The following is a 9747-nucleotide window of genomic DNA, read 5'->3' on the forward strand; positions in this document are numbered from 1 at the left end:
ATATTATATTTCATATCGATACATCCAATCTCAAAGATTTATAGTCTGAGGTTTCCAGTCGTTTCTTCGGCGTGTTTCAACCGTGCTTTAATATTGAGAAGAATTATATTTTTTCTTAAAGTGTTTGATAAATTATAAGAAAAAGTGTCGCGAGAAACCATTTCCAATACACAGAGGAACGAAGTTCCTTACAAACTCGCGTATAAACTTCGCAATCAACCCGACTTAAGAAACGTAACTAATTTGTCGAGAATGACTGCAATTACGGCAAGCGGCGATGGGCGAAATGCTCATGGACAAGCTTATAAAGATAAAAGTAAGCCAACGGATATTCGTAGCAGCAATATTAATGCTGCAAAAGGTAAATACATAATAATATTAAAATATATTTTAAATGTTTCACTCTTCATCGATTATTTTTTATACTTCTAAAAATTTTACTTTATATGGTCATATTTAACATACTGTAATCACTTTATCATTACAAATCTAAAAGAAATATTAAAATTGATTTTGTAAAATTTAAAACATATTAAATATATTTAAATGAATATAATATATATATATATATATATATATATGTAACCTGCATACATGTATGTGTGTGTATATGTAATAATTGAAATTATTTAAATTTAAATTTTTTATTCAAATTTTATGAATAAATTATAATAATTATATTGATGTATATTTATATATTTTTGGATAAAATTTTTATCTAAAAGATACTTAATATTTCAGCTGTTAGTGATGCAATTCGTACTAGTCTTGGTCCCAGAGGAATGGATAAAATGGTAAAATTAAATCTATATGTTATCTGTATTAATTAAACTTCTTCTTTTATTTTTAATTATTTTTAATTAAGTTATTTTATATAGTAATTATATTTTATTATATATATTTAGATTCAAGCAGGAAATGGAGAAGTTACAATTACAAATGATGGTGCTACTATTTTAAAGGAAATGAATGTTGTACATCCTGCAGCAAAAATGGTAATTTTTTATTAACATTAAAAACATTAAAAATAATCTTTTTACTTTCTTATCTTTTTGTGTTTTTAGTTAGTTGAATTATCAAAAGCACAAGATGTTGAAGCTGGAGATGGTACTACTAGTGTTGTTGTCATAGCTGGTTCCCTTTTGGAAGCTGCAGAACGTTTATTACAGAAGGGAATACATCCTACTTTAATTAGTGATTCTTTTCAAAAAGCTGCAGCTAAAGCTGTAGAGATATTGACAAGTATGTCTATTCCTGTTGATTTAAGAGATAAACAATCATTAATTAGAGCTGCAGCAACCTCCTTGAATTCAAAGGTATATATTTATGTTAAATGTTATTTTGAAATACTTATAAAATATAAATTTAAATTCAAATAATATTCTAAGTTCATAAAAAAATATTAATATAGAATATTTCTTTTTAAGGTTGTCTTTCAACAATCAAGTCTTTTAGCACCATTAGCTGTAGATGCAGTATTAAAAGTTACTGAAGAAGGAAAAGAAAGTACTGTAGATCTCAATGTAAGAAAATAAATATTTAAATTATATTTAAGTAACAAATATATTAAGTTTATATTTTAATATTATTACATTTATAGAATATAAAAGTAATCAAAAAATTAGGTGGCACAGTTGAAGATACTGAACTTGTAGAAGGATTAATCTTTACACAGAAATCCTGTAATGTTAATGGACCAAAGCGTATTGAAAAAGCAAAAATAGGTTTAATTCAATTTTGCATTTCTCCACCTAAAACGGATGTAAGTACTACAAAAAAGAAGAATATGTGAATGTGAATATAAATACAAAATTCGATTTATAAGCAAAACATTTTTATTGGTTTAGATGGATCATAATGTAATTGTATCTGATTATGCTGCAATGGATCGCGTTTTAAAAGAAGAAAGGACTTATATATTAAATATTGTAAAACAAATTAAAAAAACTGGTTGTAATGTACTCTTGGTACAAAAATCTATTCTTCGTGATGCTGTTAGTGATTTAGCTATACACTTTTTAGATAAAATTAAAGTTATGGTAATTAAAGATATTGAGCGCGAAGATATTTCGTTTGTATGCAAAACATTAGGTTGCAGACCAATTGCATCATTAGATCATTTTGTTGCTGAAAATCTTGTTAATGCAGAATTATGCGAAGAAGTACAAACCGGAAGCTCTAAATTTGTTAAGGTTAATATATTTAAAAAATATAATTTATATAAAATTATAATAATATTTTTCTACTGTAAATATTATTTTTTTAATTATTTTACTCTGTTTCTTTATTTTTTTTTTTTATTTTGTAGATTACTAAAATACAAAATCCTGGGCCTACAGTAACAGTTCTTGTACGTGGCAGTAACAAATTGGTTCTAGAAGAAGCAGAACGTTCCCTGCATGATGCATTATGCGTAGTGCGCTGTTTAGTGAAGCAAAAAGCTTTAATTGCTGGAGGTGGTGCACCTGAAATAGAACTTGCATTAAAATTAGGAGCATATGCCCAAACTTTAACAGGTGTTGATGCTTATTGCATTAATGCTTTTGCAAACGCATTTGAGGTAAATTATGTATAACATTTTTATAGTTCAGTAAGAAATACATGTAAATTTTTAACATTTTTTAAATATGTATTTCGAAATTATAGATAATTCCATCAACATTAGCAGAAAATGCAGGATTAAATCCTATTGCAACTGTAACAGAACTTCGAAATCGGCATGCTAAAGGTGAACATACTACTGGAATTAATGTAAGAAAAGGTTCAATTACTAATATTTTAGAAGAAAACGTGATTCAACCACTTTTAGTTTCTACAAGTGCTATTACACTTGCTTCAGAAACTGTTCGCAGTATATTAAAAATCGATGATATTGTGAATACAAATCAATAATTTGTATCAAATTTAAATTGCAAAATTTAAATTTTGTCTGGATTATGAAATATCACATTACATTTTTGATTTCATATTTAGCTTCTAATATTTTTATGATTTATTAAACTAATAAAATCGAATTGTTTTTTTCATTGTATTTTAAAATAAAATAAATCTGCTTTCACAAAACAATTTATTTTATATTCTTCTTATATAAATTATATTTTTTAATTTCATTAATATTAATATATACTAAATAATATATACAATTATGAGGAATGAAAGTTACTTTCTTAATAAAAATAATAAACTGCATATAAAAAATTATTTTTATTTTGTATGATTTTTGAAAATTAATGTTGAACAAAACACAGAAGTACAAAAATTAATTTAAATTTTATTATTCATTTTTGCAGAGTTAAATTTAAGCTTTTTATGTCATGTAAAAAAACAAATATAATTTTTATACATATAATATTAAAGATTAAAAAGATTATATTTTTTTTTGTACATTTTTATTTTTAATAAAATGTATCATTCATTGAATTGAATATTAATACTATTGATAATTTTATAAAATTTTAAAGATTCTAAAATCCTTTTAATATAAAATATATATTTAAAATTTAATATTTAAATGCAAATTAGATGTTTCTACATATTGCACAATAAATTAAAATATTTTAAGACATATATAACAAACATTTGGTTTAAATTTTAATATAATTTATCAGAAAAATGTTTTAAACATTTATATACTTTTCCATTTAAAAAATTTTAAAATTTATTGGGATATATCGCCCAATAAAATAATCTACAATTATATTTTATAAACAAATAATAAAATATATATATAGCTTACTTATAGCTTACTCTATATTGGACAATAAAGGACTTCATGTCCTAAAATAAAAATCATGATAAAAATGAGATATAGTCAAGTAAGTGTGAGACCAAATCTCTGGGCTATTTCTGGTGTATGTGAAGTTGCAACTGCGAGTAAAAGTGGTACATCTGCTGCATCGAGATCGAGAGCATACGTCAGATTTGCAATACTAGCATCACATATTTCTGTTGTTAATAACATTTCTGCTAATGCTTCACTTTTTAGCCACATTTCTTTTAGTTTTGCTTCCAATATACCTATACACTATAATTGAAATAAAAATTATAAATATATATTGTATGCTATCTTGTTTTAAATAAAATAATTATTTTAAATATTTTTATATGTTTAAAACATTTTTTGATATTTCTAATACTTAAAATTAATAATAATATGATTTCTTACTTGCGAAGCTGAGCGATATTTTCGCCATAAATAAGCAAAGCTTTCCAACATATTGGCTACAAGTCTTGACATCCCAATCGGTAATGGCGCAGTATGTAAGGGCATATTATTAGATATAATTCCAACATGCCAAGTATCTAAATCGGCTAAAATACAAAGTGATTCGGCAATTGATTGATCAATAATCGGAAAACGTACACTGGCAAGACATTCTTCACGTATGCAGTACCACCATTCTTTATTTATTTCAGATTCATTTTTATTTTCTTCTTGCTGAACAACTTTCTTTTTTCTTCTTTTTTTCTTTTTTAATAAACCTTGTAAAACTAAACCCCATGTATAGGATGATTCAGAATTATTTAATCCCTGTGATTCTTCAGATTTTATATTATTTTGTAGAAGTGTCCTTGTAAAACCAGTATCCTGGGGTAAATCAGTCTTCTTTATTTTTTTTGTTCTGTAATTAGAAATTTTACATCTACAATTAATCTTATCTGTTGTCAATATTTATTATAGTCCGCGACACTAACCGCGGCATAGGTAATTCAACGACACTGCTAGCTTCCATCAAAGTTTCTAGACTATTTGATCTAGATAATCCAACATTTCCATCGCCTACAGTATTACCACAAGTACGTAATACTTCTGTTGCATTTGTAGGAGTTTCAAGAACTTGTTTATAATTATCATAATTCTGTGATGGTATATAGCCTTCCCCGTTACATCTTTGACAAAACCTTAAAGATCTTGAAGATACTCCTGGTGATTGAATACTTTTAGATGATTCAGGAAAATTTCTTTGAATAATTTTTCTCAATACACCTTCCGGCAATTGTGCAGATGTACTTGGTACCCTTGTGAACATATATGAACATTGACAATTATATCCAAGTCGCGGTCGTGACAATGTTTTCACAGACTTTTCTTCATCACCAAGTGTAAAAAAGACATAGGAATCTTTCATCTCGTTAACTGTACTTTGACCAGTTTCAAATTCTGGTCTAGTGGAATATAATTTTAATGTACGCGTACCATCAAATTCTTGAAAAGTATCTATTTTAGAATTTATATATGTTTCTTCTAAATCATCACCATCCATTTTTTTTTCAAAATTTCGCAGAGAAACTTCAGAATAATGTTGTATATCAGTCTTTGTCATGTCGATATCTTGTGATACAATTTCATTAACTATTATTTTAACTTTGTTTGATGCACAAGTTTTTTTGTCAACAATATTCTTTACATTGCTATCATTATCTTGAGGAAATTCTTTCAAAGTAAATTTTGTATTTCTTTCAAATTCTGATGGTTTCAACACAAATGAATCTAGATTTGATTCCATTGTAATGCTACGTTTAAGAGAGCTAATAGATCCTTCTACTCTTAATCTTTCGACATTATATTGAGGATAAGAATTTTGCATAATAGCATTGTCACTTTCTGTATCATATGAAACCTCTTGTATAGGAATTTTTTTTCTAGTAGATGTGTGTACATGTGATGTCAATGATTCTCGATCATTACACATTATTTTTGTTGTGAATAAATGCGGTCGTTTTATTTTCGCTTGTTCTAGAAGATTTGCAGCTTCTTGAATATCTTGTTCAGTAACGCAACAATATTCTTGTCGTTTCTGCACTACTCCACTACGAATGAAATATGATAAAAAAAATAAAACAGAATTAATCAAATTAACTTTTTGAGGATCACCCGCAACAACTGTATGTGCAATCTTGATAGGATTACTTAATGCACCATATAAGTCACCTAATTGAGCCCATAATGGATTACAAGGATACCAGGTACCTAATTTCTCCATCTGAAAAAAATATAATAAATATATTTTGTTCCTAAGTATGACATGGCATATTGAATTAAAGCAAGGAATTATAAAAAAGATCTGAATTATTTACCAATTGTCGATTATGAATTGGCAGTGTAGTATATATCCAACCAAGATGATACGTTAAAACAGCAGTTACAACAGTACTTAAAAAACTAAAATATATAAATGTTAAAATTTCAGTTTAAAAGCATAGTATTTTTCATTTAAATACTTACAAATTAGTCGATTTTGTATCAGTATTATCTAGCAATTGACACATTTGTTCCAAACTATGATGCAATATACTCATTTTATGTTCTATTTTCACTGAATTAAGTAATACATCATGCCATAATAAAGGTGTGCGTGAATATAAATCTGCGTTTATATTTGTAAGTAAACGCAATAACGAAACAATAATTCGTGAAGAAGATCTATAGAGTCGTTCAGGAAGCTGCATTCCTTTATTTTGAACATTGATATTACCTGATTCAATAGAAAAATATCGTAAACGATCCAGCATTCCTTCTAATAAAGCCATGTGCTCTAATAGACAAGTTTCTATTTTTCTGTAATGCAAAACATACTTTTTTAAATTATTATTTTTGATTTAATAAATTTTTACGTAAAATGAGATAAGTTAAAATTAAAATAAATTAAATTAATAATTAAAATATTCTTAATAATAAAATTAATAATCTTAAGTTAAATTTCAACCTTTCATGACCTTCAGCTAGTTGCACTAACATCGTTAATCCAAGTCTTGTTTTATGATGTTTAACATGACTATTTTTATTATCACTTCCATTCTCAGTCCAATATTGAATTCCGAAAGTATCATCGGAATCTGATCGTGTTAAAGAAGTAGATGCTGATCGTAACCATCTTCGACGTAAACTTGAAAGACTACCAATACCGGAGGATCCATTACTTTCCAACGATTGTGAACCTGAATTAATATCGCATTACATCTCAAAAAATAAATGCCAATAAATCATTTTTACATTTTCAATTTGAATCGATATATATATTTAACTTACTCCCTGATGGTGGTGGTATATCTATATTCCATCCACTACCAGTACTAGAACAAGTAGAATTTTTTCTGATATCAGCGTTTAATTCTGATCCCGATAAATTTCCAGAACTTGGTCGAGATACTGAAAAATTAAATTTTCACATATATATTTAATTTCAATTGACTTAATTTAAATTAATGATATTATAATATTATTTTGCAAATGCTACATACACATGGTTTGCATACTAGAATTAGAATCAAAATTCACGGAACGACCTAATCCTTCGTCCGAAACTTTCTCGCTGAAACATGATTGAATAATAAATTAAATATTGTATCCATATATCAACTATAATGTGAAATCGATAACTATCTTATTAAGAACGAATAAGTTTACCTCTGTTTGCATATATTGTGTTCTGTAATTGGAAAAACTTTTGTGCACATGATGCAAGATGGTGAATTCATTGAATGGATCTTGAAAATAAACATAAGAAAGATTATTTTATAAAATATTAATATCATTTATTTTCAATTTTGTTTTTATATTTTACCTTAAATGAAGATCCTCTGTATGTCATCGCCACAGTACCAAATACCATTTCGCTTAATAAGCTCACATCATCTTCGCTTATTTTTTCTCGCTAAAAATTTATAATTATTTATATAAAATAATATTTTGAAAAATATATTTTTATATTTCATTAAATTATACAATTTTTTATATAATATTAATTAAAAATTATGTTTTTTTTAATAATTTTTCATTACCTCAAAGATACGATTGTTTCCGAGATTAATTGAATCATCATTCGAGCCAATATTGTTTTTAAGCTTAAACATAGCTGTTTTATTTTTACACCATTTTTTCTCCAAAGAAAGAGAATCAAAAAGAAGTTTTCTTCCGCGCCATTCGCATTCTCGAAACAATAAGATTCGAACTCGACTTGCTCCAATGCATAACGCTGAAATTCTACAAATATTGAAAATCATACAATGCAAACTGATAATAATATCAAAAATAAAGAATTTATTATGATCTTTAAAAAATATTATCATGCTAATAAATCATGGTATATTAAAAAAATCATGTAAATAAATAAAATAAACTTGTTTCACATGAGATTACACGAGAAATTGTATGAAACAATATCTTAATCTTAACTTGTAATCTTCTAATATTATACTGAAATAATATAGTTAGTTTTCCTTATGTAACTTTATAATCTATGTATAGCAAATATCAATTTTAAGTATATAACAATTTCACGATTATTAAAAATAATATTCCTATCATGCAAAATTTAGTAAAATTTATAATAAATAATTTAAATCTCTTATTAAATATTTTTATTCAGTATTTATTTATGTTATATCAAAATCTCAATAAAGATATAATTTTTTTTTATTAAAATATAATAAAAAAAAATATAAATAATAAATGTGCAATATAAATGTTTAAATAGATTAAAAATGTTTAGAATAAATATTCGTAAAGAATTAATATATAGAGGTCAATTTTGCAGATCGATGCATAAGCCAAGTCACGAGCATGTTAGTAACGATGAGATTATGTCTCCCGCCAACGGACAAATAGAAACGATCGTAACACAAAATAGGTTAAGGTAGATCGAAAATATGGACTTCAAAAAAAATGGCAAGTAATATATTTTTTTCTCTTTTTTCAATAAAAATTGATTTTCTCTGATAGAAAAAATGTAAAATAATTATTAGAATAATATGGAAGGCTTCGATGATCGATACGCTATGTTAGCAATAGATATCGAAAGCATGAATAAGATCGATAAATATAGAACAATGACGATATAAAAAGATACGTACGAATAAAATGAATGGGAATAAATAACGAGGTATATTCAAAAAAAAAAAATAGGCAACTATTCTCACCTATCATCTTCTTCTGTTCCAACGTTTGATGCTACAATAGTTTGAACGTTGTTTTTGAAACTCTTCCTCGAAAGGAACAGCTTATCAAGCAAAGGCATCATAAACGAACGATCGTTTATAGCTACCGCATTGCTTGCTAACTTTGTTTCGTTTTCGGTCTATCATGTCACAAGGAACTGCACCATACATGTTCACGAGTATCAGTCAACTGTAAATAAAGTCACGTGCGGAGGAGTCATATGATTGCCCGAGATTACTATGTCCCGTTCAGTCGACATCGAATGGAATGTTTTCCGGCTCTTTTCTTTCTTTGCTGTCACTATTTATTTCACTTCTTACAGGCCAGGGAACCGGTTCAATGAAATACTGATAAAAATATCAAAAGCATGATAAGAATAGGAAAAAAAACAAATTCGTACAATCGAAATGATTATTGACTGCGCATGATAATTTGATTATGATAGAAGTTATAGAATGTACCGCAAGAGTGCAGTACTCATCAATATTAACGATTTCGTTGCAATCATATTTGAATTTTTTTTCACTTTAAAAGTTATTAGACGATAAAATATTTTCAAGACGATAACATAACAGTTTCAAATGGTTAGTAAGTTTCCTATTTATTTTTTATATAAAAAAAAATTATATTAAAAAATCTCGATAAAACAAGAAGTGTAAAGTAGAAAAATCTGTAGAAAAAGATGTTATTTTAGAAAGAGAACCAAGAACTTTAAAAAATATTGTTTACTCATTGCATATATATATATATATATATATATTAAATAACATTTATTAAATTGGTAAAATCATTTAACAAATCGAAATATA

General features: G+C 26.3%; 2 protein-coding genes across 2 annotated transcripts; one reads left to right on the forward strand and one right to left on the reverse strand.

Annotated features, from left to right (window-relative positions):
- The first annotated feature begins 55 nt into the window (after positions 1–55).
- On the forward strand, positions 56–2975 carry LOC122716604 (T-complex protein 1 subunit delta). The gene is made up of 9 exons (XM_043939856.1): positions 56–361; positions 742–794; positions 906–995; positions 1065–1316; positions 1428–1523; positions 1601–1762; positions 1848–2192; positions 2309–2560; positions 2647–2975. The coding sequence occupies exons 1-9, from the start codon at positions 253–255 to the stop codon at positions 2890–2892; spliced, it is 1605 nt and encodes a 534-aa protein (XP_043795791.1). The 5' UTR covers positions 56–252; the 3' UTR covers positions 2893–2975.
- Positions 2976–3638: 663 nt separating this feature from the next.
- LOC122716660 (folliculin-interacting protein 1) lies at positions 3639–9498 on the reverse strand. The gene is made up of 12 exons (XM_043939955.1): positions 8920–9498; positions 7783–7984; positions 7566–7655; positions 7409–7488; positions 7243–7313; positions 7031–7150; positions 6708–6939; positions 6227–6559; positions 6079–6163; positions 4696–5984; positions 4166–4622; positions 3639–4024 (listed from the first exon to the last, which is right to left on the reverse strand). The coding sequence occupies exons 1-12, from the start codon at positions 9018–9020 to the stop codon at positions 3812–3814; spliced, it is 3273 nt and encodes a 1090-aa protein (XP_043795890.1). The 5' UTR covers positions 9021–9498; the 3' UTR covers positions 3639–3811.
- Positions 9499–9747: the final 249 nt, after the last annotated feature.

Source organism: Apis laboriosa, unplaced genomic scaffold (genome assembly GCF_014066325.1).
Source record: "Apis laboriosa isolate Shangri-la unplaced genomic scaffold, ASM1406632v1 scaffold1167_cov151, whole genome shotgun sequence".
NCBI lineage: Eukaryota > Metazoa > Arthropoda > Insecta > Hymenoptera > Apidae > Apis > Apis laboriosa.